This window comes from Periplaneta americana, chromosome 11, assembly GCF_040183065.1.
Source record: "Periplaneta americana isolate PAMFEO1 chromosome 11, P.americana_PAMFEO1_priV1, whole genome shotgun sequence".
Lineage (NCBI taxonomy): Eukaryota > Metazoa > Arthropoda > Insecta > Blattodea > Blattidae > Periplaneta > Periplaneta americana.
In genome coordinates this window covers 29813292-29833221 of record NC_091127.1, presented here as the reverse complement: position 1 = coordinate 29833221, position 19930 = coordinate 29813292, and the positions used below count along the sequence as shown (strand labels likewise).

General features: G+C 37.9%; 1 protein-coding gene across 2 annotated transcripts in view; it reads right to left on the bottom strand.

Moving 5' to 3' along the window:
• SIDL (SIDL trafficking protein particle complex subunit 10) overlaps positions 1 to 19930 on the bottom strand; it is a 48285-nt gene that overhangs the window by 14495 nt on the left and 13860 nt on the right. The window contains exons 8-13 of one of the 2 annotated variants that reach the window (XM_069839221.1): positions 19500 to 19685; positions 15035 to 15267; positions 14749 to 14855; positions 9410 to 9722; positions 6096 to 6233; positions 2031 to 2157 (exon numbers count right to left, since the gene is read on the bottom strand). In XM_069839221.1, the coding sequence (XP_069695322.1) occupies positions 2031 to 2157; positions 6096 to 6233; positions 9410 to 9722; positions 14749 to 14855; positions 15035 to 15267; positions 19500 to 19685 (1104 nt within the window). The remainder of the gene's footprint in view (positions 1 to 2030; positions 2158 to 6095; positions 6234 to 9409; positions 9723 to 14748; positions 14856 to 15034; positions 15268 to 19499; positions 19686 to 19930) is intronic. The other variant, XM_069839222.1, reaches the window with a different exon arrangement.

The following is a 19930-nucleotide window of genomic DNA, read 5'->3' as shown; positions in this document are numbered from 1 at the left end:
TAAAGTATCCGCATTCTCCTTTCCCAGGATTCTACAATGGGATGGTATCCATTGGAATACAATTCTTTTATTAAGTGTTATTAATTGAGACAGCATTTTAGATTTTCTGCTATTTGAGATGAAGGTGTGTGTCTAGAGACTATTGATAGAATAGCTGCTTTGGAGTCTGACAATATAACTGCATTCCTAAATTTATTGATGTGACATAGAAGATTCCTGAGACTTTCCCTTATTGCAATGATTTCACCATCAAAACTTGTTGTTCCATATTCAAGAGATCTATAAAATGAGAAGAGACAGCACATAACACCTGCACCAGCACCTTGTTCTCTGGAGATCAAGGATCCGTAGGTGTATAAATGAAGCCAGTTTTGCGGAGGGTACCTAATATTGATTGTCTCTAAAGACAATTGTTTCATTATTTCAGTGTTTACTTCTGATTTCAGTATTTCTTCTGTTAAATTTAGATTATACTCTATATTTAATAGAGTTAAAGGGTTTGGTTTTATTTGTAAGTTTCCTTTTAAATTCGGGATGTTGAAATAAAATAATTAAATACTGTTCAACTGAGTGGTTATGTCACAGCTCGATTCCCCCCCCCCCCTCCATTTCTGCTGGACTTTCCACGAAATTTTGTGGTGGCAATATTCAAATTACTTATAGGCCATGATTGCTTAATATTTACACAGAATTGGTTTTACAGAATCACCTACATGCCCTTTCTGTAACCTTAATGAAAATATGGATCAATTTCATCTCTCTCACTGTTCAACTTTAATTTATTTAGAATTTATGACTTTAAAAACTCCTGCAACATCTTTATTGATCTTTCTTTTGACATACAGTATTAAAAAAAACATCAAAACAAATATCACTTCAAAGAAGATTATAATAACGTAGGGACAGGAACAAATTAATAAAGAGCAATGAATAATTAAACACAGTCATGGCAGCAGAATCCATTCACAGTAAACTATGTTGTGAATTCACTGAACAGGTGCATAAATTTAAATATTAGCTAACAGTATTGAAATAAAAGAAAATAAAACAAATAGTACATTATGCAACGAGCCTATAATGGTAGTAATTAAGACGCGAGTATGCTTGTTTATGAAACGAGCGCAAGCGAGTTTCACAATTTTCATACGAGCATCTTAATTACCATTATAGGCAAGTTTCATACGACTTTTTATGCTCGACAATATTTCTAATTTGAAATTATTCATAAGTATTCATGTTATGGTTATGTAAGTGAAGAGCGGAACTGACCTTCTACATTGTGAGATGTGTGCAGACGCGAAAGTATTGATTATTTCCGAGGGACGAATGTCATTGACCTTGATATAATCTAGAGAATAACATGAACATTAATATTGATATAACCTGGAAATTGATTTAGAATTGAAAAACGAGATGACAAATTGAATTTATTTGAATATTTGGGCGGCCGGGTAGCTCAGTTGGTAGAGCAGCTGGCTACGGACTGGAAGGTCCGGGGTTCGATCCCAGGTGGTGACAGGATTTTTTCTCGTTGCCAAACTTTCAGAACGGCCCCAAGGTTCACTCAGCCTTCTATAAAATTGAGTACCGGGTCTTTCCCGGGGGTAAAAGGCGGTCAGAGCGTGGTGCTGACCACACCACCTCATTCTAGTGCCGAGGTCATGGAAAGCATGGGGCTCTACCTCCATGCCCCCCAAGTGCCTTCATGGCATGTTACGGGGATACCTTTACCTTTTTACCTTTTTTTTATTATTTACAATTAACGCTAATTATTATAGTAACAGAACATAACCTTCTGTAACAGTATTGTATTTCCAGCCTCCGTGACGTTTCGCTAATTGTCTTTCAATTGCATATCCGAGAATAATCGATACTTGCGGTTTTATAATGCTACAATGGTGATTTTTCATTGGCTGAAAACTGAACTATAATGAATAGGTGTACTTTAATGAGGTGCATTAAAGGGCTACTACCAGGTGTATAATTACTACATTTCGGCATGGTCGAGCATAAAATAAATTTTAACTTACCTTCGATCTAACAACAAATTCGTTCCTCCCAGGCTGAAGTAGAAAATTTTCTGCTAACAAGGCTGAAGAAAAATCTCCTTTTGGTGTACTCGATATCTTCCTATACTTCCCATGACTGTCTGTTCGCCTGAAAATAGCAGTACAGCATAAGCAATATAAGCAGCTGAGTTGGTACAGTGACTGGTTACAGATTGAAGATATGCAGATTCGATTCCAAACTGAGACAAAACTTTCAGAATAGCTCTGTGGCTTAGCCAACTTCCTGTTCAATATCCTTTTCTAAATGGTGAAGAGGAATACTAAATAAACTGCTGACAAAACCACTTCTCCAATGTGCAAAAATTATAAGAATTTATCTTCTGTCAGACATGTCTTGACATTTACAATCTCCAACATTTCAGAACTAAATACAGGTTTCATTATTAAGATGGAGACCCATTCTGCTAGGCCCATTATGTGTGACTATTTCAAACAGCTGCAAAAACGTATCCAACAAAGTCTGAAGCAATACAATTCTGATGATGAAACCTATAATTTGTTTCAAAATGTCAGAGACAATAATTCTTACTGACAAGACTTGTATACTGGACATCTTTATTCTTATATTATGTAATCAATGTACTATTGAAAAGACTTGGTACTTGCAGTGGTATGAAATGTAGTATATTATGTTGTCTCTCCAACAAGAAAATAAGTTGCTAATGTGATTCAAAAGGTCGTGTTTGTAGCTAGAAGTTGTGATGGTTCTTCAGCTACACCAAAATCCAAAAAATAAGGAATTTGGAAAAACGAGAATGAATTAAAAAAAAAATTCCAAAATTACCAAAAACCTCCCTTTATTACCATTATCTCTTAGATAAGAATTAACAGGAAAAACATTCAACAACAAGAATATTCTCTTTAATTACAATCTCTATTTTAAAAGGGAATTAATCAAAAACTTCCAACCATCAGTTACAACATCTCCCTACATTATAATGTCTCTCAATGTAGACTCACAACAAACCTTAAGGGGAAAGAACAAATAACCAAAACTATTTCATTGAACAACAACCCCTTTTACATAACTTTAAAGAAACTCCTAAACCATTCCTATCTCATATCTCACAGCCACAACCTGTAGTTCCTGGTGTATACTTATTGGATAGGATCGTCAATTTAAGTTGCCTGATTTGTCCAGCTGCGCTAATTCTGCCTTCTTCATCGTCCATCTCGAGCCAGTCAAACACTGCCTTCACATTCGAATCACGATCACTCTCCTATCCCCCTCCTCCCCTCGAACATTCAAGTAGGAGGTGGAGGTAGATCGACGCATGTGCACGACAATAACTAAAGTTTTTGATACACTGAGAACGATGTTACAAAATATATATAGAGGAAACAATGACTAATTTTTTCATTCTGTCGGATAACAATAAAAGACAAGCATACCATAACAAAGTGCAATGGACACAAGTTTTGGGTCTCAACAATGAAGTGATAATTTATTTCCCTTGTGAAGAAGTTAGGTGTGTATTTTTGGCATTTCCTTATGTCAGTGACGTCAATTCAAGTACATGTGGGTTAATATACTGACTACAAGGTGGCTACAATGTCTGGATAGATAAGACGAGGGAAAAAGAAAAAGGAGATGAGCAGGAGACATAAAGAAAAAGAGTGTAAGAGAAAATGAAAAAGAATGGAAAGATGGATAAGAGAAAAAGGGATAAAAAAACATAACTTTTAAACTGGAAAAAAACAAACATAATACCATATTTCATTGCATAATCACCGCATTTTTAATGTCCTTTTTCTTTTTCGAGTGGAAATATACCATGTGACCATTATGTGAAAAATAAATTAAAATGGCATCAACTTTCAGTGATCAGCTTCCATATAATGGGGGCATGTGCAAGCAAGCAGGGTGAGGTTGCGTGATTCGTAGCAGAAGGGGAAGGAGGGGAATCGGTATTAGTGTGGCATGCTGAAACGTTATCTGAATAATATTAAAAAAAATAAAAATGACTGTAGTGTTATTGAATTAAAACACTTTTTATTAACTAAAAACATTCACAATATTGATCTAGATTCATTTTCCGGGCTGAGAGGCCGTGGTCTACACAGTGGAGTGTCAGGACGAGACTGACAGAACATAATAGGAATTGCCGCCTAGGACAGATCGACAAATCGGCAGTGGCAGCACATGCCTATCAAGAGGGCGATCACAACATAAGATTCAAGGACACGGACATCTTGAGCACGACGACGCACTTCTTCTCCCATCTACATAGAGAAGCGATCGAAATATATAAACATAACAACTTTAATCGCAAGGAAGAAGGCGTAAAGCTAAACAAGTGTTAGTATCTGGTCGTAAACAGAACAGATAAGAAGCCACTACAACAAAAGGACAGAACCCAGAACGGGAGCAGCGAACAAAGCGGCGCGGACCGCAGCGACAACAGGCCTCGGTCCGCGAGTCGCACTATAAATACGCCCACACAACCAGCCACAGGATCAGTTGCCTCAGGTACGCTGAGAAGAGTCTTGCGACCTCGGATACCACTCCACTGAAGATGTCTGCAGCAGTTGCAGACGAAACGTCTGGTATAAAACCAACCAATAGACCACGGCCTCTCAGCCCGGAAAATGAATCTACATCTATAGACTCCGGCCGTGAAAGCCTACACTGCAAGATTCACAATATTGTTCAATCATATGTACTGATACGGTATATCTGATACACTGAAGTCGATATTATCCGACTACTGGATCAGTCCGCAGAAAGCTGTTTGATCTAGGCCAAAAAAAGTATCTGAATACTGGTAAACAACCACTCACAACGAACAATTATATTGAACTGAAGGTATTTATGGCCACTGATTTGGTGCTAACATCTCGCACCTCCACTCCATTCACTTTCGTCAGCTGCCACTACTGTTTCGCACATTCGACCTTGAGAGTAAAAGTACTTTGTGTTGCAGTGGCGGCATGTTATTTTTAAATAATTCTAGATCGTGATAAACTGAAATATCCATATATTATTTTAATGTATCGAAGTACATATGAATTTCCATGCAGATATTCTGCGTCATCATACGATGAAAGAGTAATGGAACGGAGAAAAACTCTCTCCGGCGCCGGGATTTGAACCCGGGTTTTTAGTTCTACGTGCTGACGCTTTACCCACTAAGCCACACCGGATACCCACCCTGGCGTCGGACAGAATCGTCTCAGTTTAAGTTCCAACTCTTGGGTTCCCTCTAGTGGCCGCCTCTCATATGTACTTCGGTACATTAAAATAATATATATGATAAGCGTAAATCACTTCGTGATTTAAGATGGCGCTTATTCCGTCGGATCCTGGCCAACTAGTCACTCATAACGAGTGCACTTCAGCACATGTGTGGACTTCAGTCCTACGTTCATAGACATCTATGACGTAGTGCAGAGGGTGGCCACTAGAGGGAATCCAAGAGTTGGAACTTAAACTGAGACGATTCTGTCCGATGCCAGGGTGGGTATCCGGTGAGGCTTAGTGGATAAAGCATCAGCACATAAAGCTGAAAACCCAGGTTCAAATCCCGGAGCCAGAGAGAGTTTTTCTGCGTTCCATTACTCTTTCTTCGGAAATATCCATGTGATGCTTATGAAGTGAAATTTTAAACTTCTGATCAGTTTGTTTATACATAAGGGTGCGACCATTATGAGATAAACTACAGTATATTACTCTTAAACTGAGCTCTGTCTGTTATGCATTAAGATCCTTCTGGTCATTCTCTCTACATGCAGAAATCATTTTGTTTTATAATTTTCGATTTTTTAAAACCTGGGACTATTTTAAATTCTTCTACAATCTCTGTATCAGTTTTGTGATGAGAAAGAGGAAGCAGAAAAAGAAGGTGAAGAATAGGAATAAAACTAGAGAAAAAATGATGACAAGCAACATGCTTTCCCAAGTGTTTTAACATTACACCATAAAGACCAATTAGTATAGCTTCAAACAAGTGACATACTATGACTGCTCAGTTAAACTTGTATCCTAACCATTTTGTCCGCATGCAATATGACTTCATGCTACCTCACCGAAGGAACTGCTTGGGGTTCTTGGAGACTATACTAGCAGAGCTGAGACTCTTGTCCTGTTTGTAGTCCAAATGCTCCACCATGTGTAGCCTCAGTAGAGCTGGATTTACGGGCTTCGTTTCTTCATTATTGCACCTGCTGAAAAACAACTCACTATACTAAATTGTATGCCAGTTGAAAGAAAGCCAGAGGGTCTCTCTGAAATAGAATTATGAAATAGAACTGCGTATGAATTATCAGAATTTATAGTCAATAACCTGAGTAACAAGTGAGAACAACTATAAGTTTTATACAGTAACAAATACAGTCAAATTTTAAGTAGGTCTAAATGTATGTCAAATATTATGCACATCTAATCAGAATAAAGATATGAAGTCAGAAAATGTTCTTGAATAAAATCACAGAAAATATCATATGAGGCCTGTCTAAAAAGTATCCGACCTTTAGCCAGAAAAAATATTTCAAATACCTGACGGGGTTGGGACCCTAATCCCCTTCAAAGTAGGCCCCTTGTGCTTGCACACACTTAGCCCACCGATCCTTCCACTGCCGGAAACACCTCTGGAAGTCTTCTTTTGGAATGGTGTTCAGCTCCGTCGTCGCGTTCCGCATTATCTCTTCTCTACTCTCAAAACGGGATCCTTTCAGTGGGGTCTTCAATTTTGGAAACAACCAGAAGTCGCAAGGAGCCAGGTCTGGAGAGTAGGGAGGTTGGCGAACAGTTGTAATTCCATGTTTGACCAAGAAAGTGTGGATCAATTGGGATGAATGTGCAGGGGCGTTGTCGTGATGCAAGTGCCAGTTGTTCGCCGTCCACATGTCTGGTCTTTTGCGCCGAACTGCATCACGGAGTCGCCGGAGAACATCGTGATAGTACTCCTTTGTCACCGTTTGTCCTTCCGGTGCGTATTCGTGATGCACAATTCCACGGACATCAAAGAAAACAGTCAGTATCATCTTGATTTTGCTTCGCACCTGCCGCGCTTTCTTCGGCCTTGGAGACTCGGGATGCTTCCATTGCGACGACTGTCTTTTTGTTTCTGGGTCGTACCCATACACCCTTGACTCATCTCCAGTTATCACGGTGTTCAGAAACCCAGGATCAGTGTTGGCAGTGTCCAGAAGGTCCTGTGCAACGTCACGACGGAGGTCTTTTTGTTCCGGGGACAACAACTTGGGCACGAATTTCGCAGCCACTCGGTTCATGTTCAAATCATCACGCAAAATTGCATGTGCAGAATCTTTACTCACTCCAACCTCTTCGGCAATCTCCCGCACAGTCAAACGACGATCTGCCATCACCAAATTTCGCACCCTCTCAACAACAGCTGCACTCCGAGCAGTTTGGGGCCTGCCACAATGCTGCTCACTCTCCGCTGATGTGCGGCCATCTTTGAATCGGTTGAACCACTCCTTAATTTGTGTTACACCCATCGCATCTTCCCCAAACACCTGCTGAATCTTACAAATTGTTTGACTTTGAGAATCACCAAGCTTTTGACAAAATTTGATGCAGTATCTTTGCTCAATTCGTTCAGTCATCTTGCGAGAAAACTAAATCCGACAAACACTTAGAACAGCACCTTACTTGGCGACCACCAGCCAGTGACTGGCACAAGCGAATGCGGTGAAAAAATTCAAGCATGCGCATTACGGTTCCTCCTTCCACCGTGCACAGTGGCGCCACCTTAGAATCACTACTTTGCGCGGGAAAATTTAAGGTCGGATACATTTTAGACAGGCCTCGTACTTCCTGAAAAATGTGGTATCTTTAAAATATAAAGGTCAGTGGTAAATAATTAATATGTCATCATAAATTTCCGAAGTAACAAAGCAATTTATAAAATGGTTAATATATTAATCCTAGCAATATCAACCGTGGGTGGGGGGGAGGGGAGGGGGTACTTTGTACTCACCTTCTCCAAAATTTCTATTTTAAATATGTAATTGTAATTCAAAATATGAAAATATTATTTATTGTGAGTTATAAATCCTTCTATCTTATTGTGTTATTGTTTAATCGTTTTCACTGATAGTTTTACTAAAATTAGGGTGACCAGATTCACATCGATAGAAAAGAGGACACAAAGCTTCAAAAAGGAGAACATTGTTCGAAAAAAGAGGACAGAAGCTATGTACTTAGAGTTAGGACTAGGCCTATATTATACTATAAATTACGTCAATATCTATTTTCTTACAAAATATTTACAGTACAGATTTAGGTTTATATCATACTTAAAAGTATGTTATTTAGTATTACAAAATAATTATGATAAAACTTAATAATATTGATTTTACAATTAGCTACATATGAAAGTCAAGGAAACTATAATTATTAAAGAGGACAGAAAATATCTATTTAGATTTAGGCTTAGGGTTATATTATACTTAAAATTATGTCAATATCTATTTTATTACAGTATACTTATGATAAAACTTAATAATATAAAAAAAAAAAATTACAGTTAACTACACGAAAGCCAAGGGAACTAGCCTATAATCATTATAAAAATACATAAAAGGACAGCACAAAATGTGAATTTAATATTACTTGTAAGCAAATAGAGTTATGATCGTTGGCTAAGAGTATATTCCGTTGATGCTGCTGCCACCTACAGGTAAATTACTCGAAAAAAGCGTCAAATCAGATAATTTCAAAATATTAGGCATACATACAAGTTATGAAAAGGTGGTAAAAAAAAAAAAAAAGGTAAAAAAGATATCCCCTTTACATGCCATGAAGGCACTTGGGGGGCATGGAGGTAGAGCCCCATGCTTTCCATGACCTCGACACTAGAATGAGATGGTGTGGTCGGCACCACACTCTGACCGCCTTTTACCCCCGGGAAAGACCCGGTACTCAATTTTTTTTTATAGGCGGCTGAGTGAACCTCGGGGCCGTTCCGAAAGTTTGGCAACGAGAAAATCCCGTCATCACCTGGGGTCGAACCCTGGACCTTCCAGTCCATAGCCAGGTGCTCTACCAACTGAGCTACTCGACCGCCACGAAAAGGAGGACTTTTTTTATTTTTAAAAAATCCACCCGACTCCAGACAAAGACCTAAAAAAGAGGACATGTCTTGACAAAAGAGTACGTCTGGTCACCCTAATTAAAATACGAACATCAAGAAAATCGAGAAAATGCTATAAAAAGTACAAGAAAAGGTCAAAAATGAAAATTTGAGTAAGAAGACTGAGAATGTACAGAAGGAAAAGCATTCGAAGAGAGAAGCAAAAAATGAAAAAATAAAAAAATTGTGGAACTGAATAAAATTCACTACATTAAATGTATTGCTACTTCGGCAGTTCTGTACCTGCTTTGCTGAGTGTCTCCTGGACTATTTCGTTGTGTCTGAGCCACCTGCTTTCGTCCACCACTACTGTGCTTCCTCTCAACAGGGGATTCGTGTGGGCGAGGGTTTGGTGAGTCATTCTGCTTCTTGTTATCTTTCATTTCTTCCAAGGATATCGCAGCTCGAACGCACAGTATTTCCTTGGGGAAGCAGCTTTCTATCACGACGTTCACCTCCACAGTGCAGTCCTGAATGATGACTCTGTTGTTGCTCATGTTCACTTCCACACACACCAGTTTGAACGCATCTGTCAGGGAAGTCATAAGAGGTGACTCTGTAATATAAAATGCAAAATAGATTAGATAATTAACTAAATTTCTATATATATATATATATATATATATATATATATATATATAATTCGAACTGGTAATGGAAATTATGGGAAAACAGATGAATGGATTTCCATAAATGACCCCTCATTTTGAAGCTTGGAACCCAAAGTTTTTCAGAAAAATAGTAATTTTGAGTGAAATGTCAATTTTCCTACATCATTTTCCTATTTTCCAAAATCCATCTGTCGTCAGTTATGAGACTTTTCAGAATAAAACAAAACACACACTATAGTAAACAACATTACACGAAGGCCATGATCTGCAAGATTGCTGACATACCTATTTAGAGCTCAAATTTAATTGGTTATTAAAAACTTTAAGAGTTATTAAACTTGTTTACAGGTCTGATTCTGTGGTGTGTAATTTTCTAAGTACAGCTGTGTATTGGATATTTAAAAACTACAAAACTTGAGGTGGTTTGATGACATTATTACCATTAGAAATGAAATATTATTGTAGTTAATCCCTTGATGTGACTATTTTTCATTAATTATACATATTAATGCTATAGACCTATTGATGATATGAAGGTGAAACGTTTTGGGGTATATACGTAGATGTAGAGAATATCTTAAATGAAATTTTCATTTCTATAATTTACTGAGTGACGGCTACATAGTATTCATAGCATATGTTACTGAAAACTATAAATCTTACCTAAGATAATAATATTGTTATTAAAAATCAAATATTTTTATAGTTATTAATCGAGTGGGATTAGGTCTTTTTCATATATTTAATAACGGTGTGGTGGAGATATTTCTGTGCGTGATTCTCTTCAGTATTGGCTCGAGACAGCGCAAAAATTAGAGTTTCTATGGAAAGACCAAAAGGTATTAATTAAAATAAGAGGCCTACAAGATTTTGTAGTCTCCTGATCATTTCAGCAAGATCTCTTAGCAGGCTAAAATTATTTTACCCTCTACAAATTTCAAGGCAGTTCACGAAACATGCAGCAGCTATACCAAGATGCTATGTCTATTGTTCGAAAGCATAACAAACCCGAATTTTTTTTAACTTTCACCTACAATCCACAATGACCTGAAATACCTATTGCTTTACTCCCACATAAAAAACCCACTGATCGTCCTGACATTGTTACTTGCGTTTTCGCGTTCAAACTCAAAAACTGAAGATGTACAGGTTCAAGAAAAAGTGTCTGGCATAAAAAAAAAACAATTCAGAGGGAGTATGTTTCATTATTATGGAAGAAAATAACTTTCAAAATGTTTATTTGAACTCCTAATGAACTTAGTTTGCAGCATTTGCTGCACAAGCCACTAGTATAAATATATTTCCAGCTCAAGTGAACAGTTGTAATTAAATCGGTACTGTGTGTTGAAGAATTAGTGAAGTGACAGGAAAAGTCACAGTTTTCAAAGAAAACTTGCCCTAACATCGCCTTCTTATCAACAACAAATTCCACTTGAACTTTCCTGAATTTGAATTCTGATCTCCAGCATTGAATGTTGGTGCTACAGATCTCTGGCCAACAGTAAATAAATTTCTAAATGTAAGGCAACCCTCACTGGACAGATTGATATTATAAACTTGGTTTTATGATATAAGCTTTTATCTAAAAAGTTCATGTCTCATTTCTAGAGATGTGATCTTATGGTGATATGTTATCCTGATTTCGACAATTAGAATGGCTTAATTTCGGTGAATATTTCATAAAAAAACAAGCAATTTCGAGCATTTTTCGCTGAAGCAATCCCTTTAAAACTAACAGAAAACTGTTTACATCATTAATTAAATTCATAATTCAATTTCACTCGACAGTGAGGAGGTGGAGGCACTACTTTCTTGATCGCACGAAGGCATTTGTTACAGAAAAGAGAAATAATCTTTTCTCCTTGCGCTGCATTGTTCATTTCATGCGCACTTGGATGTGTAGTCTGAAAATAATTGAAGAATGTGATCCCAAAACGCATTCAGCCCATTTTTATCACCTATCAGTCTACAGACAGAGTGAGTTTTCAAGTGACATGCACAATAACACAAACTTTTAGACAAGAATTGGCGTTTTTTTTTTTAAAAAAGAAGCTTAAAACATAATGATGTTTTGTTGTTTAGTCAACTGTCCGAAAACAGGTATGAACCTCACGAGTAATACCAACAAGGCATCACTTATGAGGGAACTAGGCCAGGAGATAATGGAGTAGAGTGGCCAGTTCCTTTTCCCCTCCACTGCATACATCACCGATTAGCTACATATTAGAATAATCAGACTTCAGATGCATACAAGCAATTGAGAACCGTATTTGCAAAACTTGCTAACTGCAAAATTTGCAAAATTGAGATTTTGATGGATTCGTTATCATAAGGCAGGCCTCTACATGATGTCCAAGGCATCTTAGTAAAATTGGGTTATTTCTCTTCATTGTAGTGTGTCTAAATGTGGTCGTTTTTTCAAAACTTGCTTTCTGCTATAAGTGAGAGATACAGCAAAACTTGCTTACTATAGTGTTTTGTCTCTCCTGTAAAATTTAGTTTTTTCATGCAAATCTAGTCTTTCAGGTGAAGCTCCCTGTAAAGCAGATTTGAATAATTTCAAGGGAAAAATTGTTCCGGGGCTGGGTATCGATCCTGGGACCTCTGGTTGAACGTACCAGCGCTCCACCACTGAGCTATCAAAGGAAAAATTGTTCCGGGGCCGGGTATCGATCCCGGGACCTCTGGTTGAACGTACCAGCGCTCCACCACTGAGGTTGAGACGGTGTCGGGTGGAGTTCCCGGGTAGCTCAGTGGTGGAGCGCTGGTACGTTCAACCAGAGGTCCCGGGATCGATTCCCGGCCCCGGAACAATTTTTCCCTTGAAATTATTAGTTTTTTTCAGTTAGCAAGTTTTGCAAAAACGGTCCTCAATTGTTCTTTCTCTAACACATGTCATCAAGTGAGATGTACTAATATAACATAATGATACAAGTAAAAAAAAAAAAACACACACACACATATATATATATATATATATATAAATCAGTGGCGGTTCCTCGGGGGAGGGAAGGGAGGAACGTCCTCCTCACATTTTCTTCTTTTGAAAGTAAATACCAAATCAAATATGTGCCTTGAAATTCGAGGAAGATTCGATAATTTTTAAGTTCACACCTATAAGAAAAACTCGGTTGATCAAGTTTTAAACGACGCGCGCTCATGTGCTGTAGAAAACTTTGAGAAAGATGCGAGATTGTCTGTGTAGAGGAAAGGCACTTCATTCCTCCTCTACTGCAGTTAACACACATAGACAACAGCGCACTAGTGGCCAGAGAAAGAAGCAGAGTTTTAAAGCGAGTGAATGAACGGAGAGGAAGGAGATCCTCCTCTGAATCAGTCATGGGCGGGAAATAGAAACCGACTGGTCGTGCAGCAAGCTCGCTACCGCTGCCACCTAACGATGTTGCAGTCAACCGGACTATAACACATCTAGGAGGAGACACAACAAAAACAGTTTTAACACAACGCTATGAAAGATACCATGTAAACTTTTGTTTAAAATATAAATCAAAAATATTATTCATTGCACTTTATATAGGCTACTATTCATGGTTTGAAACTTTCGTGAATATTTGAAAATTAAAGTCGGGTTTATGTAAAACAAAGAGGAAGTAGTTTTATATAGTTGGCCCCTGAAATTAACTTCTATTCATTGTTTACTAGACAGGGCAATGGCCAAGTTGTCAGTTTTGTACAAATATATTTGAAACTGAAAGTAGGTACTCCAAACTACATCATTTTTAACATAAAAAATTAATTGGCCACCGGCAGTTATGAATAATAATGGTAGTATGCCTTTACAAGAACTGACATTCTTCAAAAGCATGTGATACTGAACTTGTAAAATGTACATGTGGCAACACAGACCACGTGGATGGGTGCAGTGTTCTCGCTTTCTTCACATTATTTCCCATTCCCATTTCCATAAAACGGTTCCGGTTACGAGTTAGTAGCTAGTCTCTTCCAACATGTGTGATGCTGTAGTGTGCTCGAAAAATGCTACGAAGTTGTGAATTTCCTTGTAATTGTTAATTTGTGCAATTATTCAACAATGAATGGAAGTGAAATCATAATATATTTTGGACAATTTAGGAAACTCAGTTTACAAGAACAGATTATTGCTATACAGAAGGGAAGGCCAACCCCAACACTACCTGGTCTTACATGTATGCATGTAGGCTAAATTGTAGCATGTTTCATTCAAGAAGGTGTCATTTAGTGCTGTTAATTTCTTTCCTCCTCTTAAGAAATATGCAGGAGCCGCCACTGATATAAATCATAAAAATGGCCAAATAGACTGAGCAAGTTTTAGGATTTTGGGATCAGATTCTTCAACTGTATTATATTATTTTATACTCGACCATGCCGAAATGTAGTAATTATACACCTGGTAGCAGTCCTTTAATGCATGTCATTAAAGTACACCTTTTCATTAAAGTTCGGGTTTTCGATTATTCTCGGATATGCAATCGAAAGACAACTAGCAAAACGTCACGCAGGCTGGAAATCCAATACTGTCGCCGAAGGTTATGTTCTGTTACTATAATAATTAGCGTTAATTGTAAATAATATTCAAATAAATTCAATTTGTCATCTCGTTTTTCAACGTCGAATTCAATTTCAAGGTTATATCAAGTTTTACGTTTATCTTACTCTCTAGATTATATCAAGGTCAATGACATTTGTTGCCCGGAAAAAAATCAATACTTTCGCGTCTGCGCACATCTCACAATTTACGAGATTGCACAAGGTCAGTTTGCTCCCCAGTCACATAAGAATAACATGAATACTTATGAATAATTTTAAGTTAGAAATATGGTCGAGCATAAAAAGTCGTATGAAACTAGCCTACAATGGTAATTAAGACGCTTGTATGAAAATTATGAAACTCGCTAGGGCTTGTTTTATAAACATCCTCGCGTCTTAATTACTATCATTATAGGCTCATTGCATAATGTACTATTCTGTTACCAGTGTTCAATTCCTCCAATGTGCTCATCATTTTATCAAAATATGATATTCTGGTAGGCAAATCCAATTCAGGAGCACTGGCAATCGCTGCACACGTTTTGGTTAACCTGTGAAAAAAGAAATTATGTTCTGATTCTCACTCAGACATGCAAACTTCTGATATCATTTACGTTTCTTTAACAGCAAATGCATTTTTGGGACTTATAGTTGCCTCCATATACGTATTCGTGTCTTGCTTCTTCGATTATTATTACATCACTATAACTCTAGGCACTATTGTACTTACCTCTCCTTGTCAGCCATTTTTTGGTAACAGTCAGCAAGTTCGAGCTGTGTTTGAATGGCCAGACTTCTCCAGTTCTCTTCTTCAAACGTTTTCAGAGCATCAGTGAGGAACACAGCTGCTTTCTGCATTTCGCCTAGCTGCTGGTAAAAAGCTGCGAGATCACGTCCAATCATACGAGCTGATCGAATTCGACCTATGTGCTTATAAGTTCCCATGGCCAGCTCAGCTAATTCCTATACATACGAAGGAAAACAATTTAAATGCTGACTATGACATCAAAAGATGCACATAACTGAAGTGTCGGCTGGAACAACGTTATAAGTTACATTTAGTAAAATTTACAGGAGCTGCAAAACTGTGTACACGTCCAACGTTGTTCTTGTAGGATAGCAAACTTTTGAGTGGACAAATTTCACGTACTGCATTGATGGACAGTCGCAAGCTAAAGAGTATAGCAAGGTAACATGACATACAACATTATTACACGGAAACACACAGAATGAAAATTTTGTAACTTACAGCGTTGTTCCAGACAATGCTTCAATTATCAAGCAAGATGTAGAGGAGAACATGCAGAAAGACTTTTAACGCAAAATTAAGCAAATGTATTTTCTACTTGTCTCTATATTTTGTGAAATTAATCAATTCTTCTATGATTCTGATACGAGGGCTATTCATAAAGTAACTTCCATTTCCATACAGCGTGCGTAACAACAGAGACAGTGGCGCTGCTCTTGCTGTGGAGTGTACCTTGAACAGTGTTGCCAACTGGACGGAAATTCCGTCAAAACTGACGGAATTTCAATGTAGCGGACAGGAAAAAAATGCCTTTGACGGGTAACGGATTTTCTGGCGGAAATTACAATTTATATCATCTTTTGACTTTTTAGCTGCTGTCATTTTTAATTATTTAATTTTTGGGGGAGCATAGAACAACCGAGCACATTAACTGCAGATGACGTGGATGAATAATTATTTTAATCAAGATTGATAAGTTGTGTTAAAAATTTCTTTTTACTTTTATATAGTTATATTGAGTGGGCCTTATTATTTTTAATTTTGACGAATTTTGACGGATTTCCAGGTGTTAGACTGACGGGAACACAAGTTATGTGTTGGCAACACTGATCTTGAAGCAGTACGCTTCGTGCAGCAGTAGCCAGGTGTGAGGTACGTTCTGTAATAAGGTTTCTTGTGGCCAAAAACTGTTAAGCTAGTGAAATCCATCGCCAACTTTGTGAAGTTTATGGGCCAGATGTAATGAGTGAAAGTGGTGTAAGACAATGGTGCCGTATGTTCAAAATTGGGCGAACCAACGTCCACGATGAAGAGAGAAGTGGTCAACCGAGTATCGTGAATGCAGATCTGATTCGTTTGGTTGACGAAAGGATTAGAGCAAACCGCAGGTTCACTATGTCAGAGCTTAGTGAGGATTTTTCACAGATTAGTTGTACTCTTCTGTACAAAGTGATTACCGAAGATTTGGACTACCAGAAACTTTCTGCCAGATGGGTTTCCATGAAGAAACTCATGGCAACTGTCTTCTAGGAAAGAAAAGGAATTTGTTAGTGGAGTTCTTTGAGAGGAATGCCACAATTAACACTGAACGTTACTGTAACGCACTAACAAACTTGAAAAGGGCCATTCAAAACAAATGTCGTGGCATGTTGAGCTCTGGGGTGATTTTCCTGCATGACAACACCCGGCCACATACAGCGCATCATACTGCGACCAAACCTCAAGAGTTCAACTGGGAAGTATTGGTTCACCCTCCCTATTGCCCAGATTTGGTGCCTAGCGATTACCATCTCTTCATGCACATGAAGACGTGGCTTGGCTCGAAGCTTTGACAATGACGAAGAGTTGAAAACCAGCGTCGTAGGTTGGCTTCAATCGCAAGCGGCCGAATTCTACGAGTGCAGAATTTCAAAGCTCGTCAAACGCTACGACAAGTGTCTCAATGTGACTGGAAACTATGTGGAAAAATAAACTAGAGTGTATACTTTCAAACGTATTGTAACCCAATTCTGTAACGTCATTCACAGGTTTGTAAAAAATAAATGGAAGTTACTTTATGAATAGCCCTCGTATACAGTAGAACCTCTATTATCAGTGGTAAAGAAGGGGGTTGATGGAACGGTTAATCGAAAAAATTGGATAATCCGTACCATAAAATATTTTCGTAAATTAAGTGCATAACACTTGAATTTTCGTCATTTTCTCCATGGTCTTGTGTTTAACACACTTGGTAGTGTGTCAGAAGTTCATTAATTTAAGTTCGGTTGTCAATGACGTATTTTTAAGGGGTAAGAAAACTCCTTGTAATGGCTGTCAGAAGTAAGATATAAATAGTAGAGGTCTCATGTTGTAGATTTACATACTGTATACATTTTATCTTTGATTTTTATTCAATTGCTCACAGTTGTAATATCAGTCTCATATTGTGATGCGAGATGATCCACAGTTTCTCTTTCCCCAAACCACTTAATTATTTGCATTTTGTTCGATACTCAGCACAACACGTTTCTTTTGACACTCATGGAATACATTTTATATACAGTAGCGTGCAAATTAATCCGAACAACGTAATTACTTATGCAAAAACACTCAAACGGGATAAAAAAAGGATCTAAGACATGCCTCAGTAATCTATGTGGCCTCCCTTGTTACTAATAACAGCTCTGAGACGATTTGGCATGGATTCCACTAATTTCCCACAAATATTCTTCATTTCTTCATCGCGAAACCATACACCAATGAGGGCAGAAATCATCTTCTCCTTTGTAGAACAATCCATTTTTTGCATTCTTCTTTTGCAAATTGACCACAAGTTCTCAATGGGGTTGATGTAGGGTGATTTGCCTGGGCAGGGGATTACCTGAATATTCTTCCTGTTGAAGAATTCTGTAGTTTTTCGAGACGTGTGGCATGGTGCCAGGTCTTGTTGGAACACACCTCTGCCATCTGGAAATGATTTTTGCAGCTGGGGTACGATTCTGGTTTCCAATAAGTGAATATATTTGTCAGAATTCATCATTCCCTTGATAGGTATTAATGCTCCAGGCCCTTCATGTGTAAAACAACCCCAAAACATTACTTTAGGGGGGTATTTGGGTGCTTGTTGGAGATGAGCTGCTGTTACTTTTTCGGATCCTTTCCGTGCGTAAGAAACATGGTGGTCGTGGACCTCGAAATGAGACTCATCGGAAAAAAGTACATTCTTCCAGTCATTCACTGTCCAGTGTTGATGTAATTTTTCCCACATTAAGCGTTTTTTGCACATAATAGGGGTTAGCAGTTGCTTCTTAATAGGCTTACGAGCCCTTCGTCCAGCTTCCAAACGCCTACACCGCACTGTTGTGACGTGAATATTCGCCCCAGTGGTAGCCATTAACTCGCGGGTTAAGTCGACAGCAGTTAGTCTAGGATTTAATTTGCTTTTCCTGACAATTAAATCATCATCTGCAGGTGAAGTCTTCCTTTTCCGGCCACAGTTTCCTTTTTTCTGGGGTGTGATGGATCCAGTCTCCCTGTATCGTTTTATGATCGAATTAACAGTAGCCAAACCGATGTGACATTCTGCAGCAATTTGCCTCTGTGTCATAGAAGAATGCTCTGCTAACGTTATAATTTTAGACTGTTTTTGTGGAGTTGTAGCCATTTGTGAAGACAACAGAATGTACACAGGATTGCAGTATTAAGTCTTCAACACAACTGAAATGCTTATAAGTACAAAACGACAGGCAAAATGTCACATATTATAAAAAAAATAATAACGACAGACCTTCAACAATGGAATTACACGTACTACAGATATCAATTAAAGTGGTATGAGCAGCTGTGAGGCCAACAATGACAGAAAATGTAATAATATGTCGTGTTCGGATTAATTTGCACGCTACTGTAAAAGTTGTAGAGTACGGCAACTCGAACAGTACACCAAACTGTGTAAGTGTAAATGCTTGTAATAACACTCTCTAAAAATAAATGTATACTAATATAACATAGAATAAAATCTACTTCATATATTTCTGTAACAAAAAAAAAAAAAGGAGTGAGAGAAAGACAGTCGTATAATCCGCCAATCGGTTAATAGGGTGACGGATAATCGGGGTTATACTGTAATTGGTATGGTCATCACTGGAAAATTTTATCATGCTATGGATCTCTAAACTTAAAAAAAAAAGGCAGTTTTTGTATCCAAATTACCCCAACCTACACTATAGAACATCCTCATTTTGATAATTAAATTTGGAAGGTAGGTAATTTCAGTAAATCGAATCTAAATAGTCATTTTAACATTTATGTATTTCGTGTTACAAGAATAGTGATAGGAAGTACACTAGGAAGAGGCCGGATTAGCGAGAATCTAGTGTATGCTGAAACAAAACGTATTAAAGAATGTAACTTTCCACAAAGACTCAATGAAGTGACATATAATGGCCTGGATTCACTGAAAACTTACCAGATAATGTTTCTTGAAAGCCTCTTTCGACGACAGGGCTTCCTTGAGTTTATCTGTGGGTGTGGGTTGCTTGCTGTTACCCTGTGAGTCCCCCATTCCAGCAGAGAGACCCACCACAGTGTGCAGTTGCTCGCTGGTGGGGTCATTGCCAGGCATCAGACCGCACAATTCCCCGAGGTCACGAAGCTTTAAGGAGAAGTTCTGATGCAATCATCCATCATACATTTAAGATACAGGTTATATCAAGATTCTATATAACACTGTATTAAATTCTTTGGAAAATGAATAGTAAATTTATTTTTATAGCACATCCTATGCCTAAGACATTCAATAAAAACTAACACCTAATTTTATTATTCTAGCTATTGCTATTAAATTATTTTCTTTTTAACACTGCTTTACATTAATCTTGACATTCTTCTTTTCTTTCA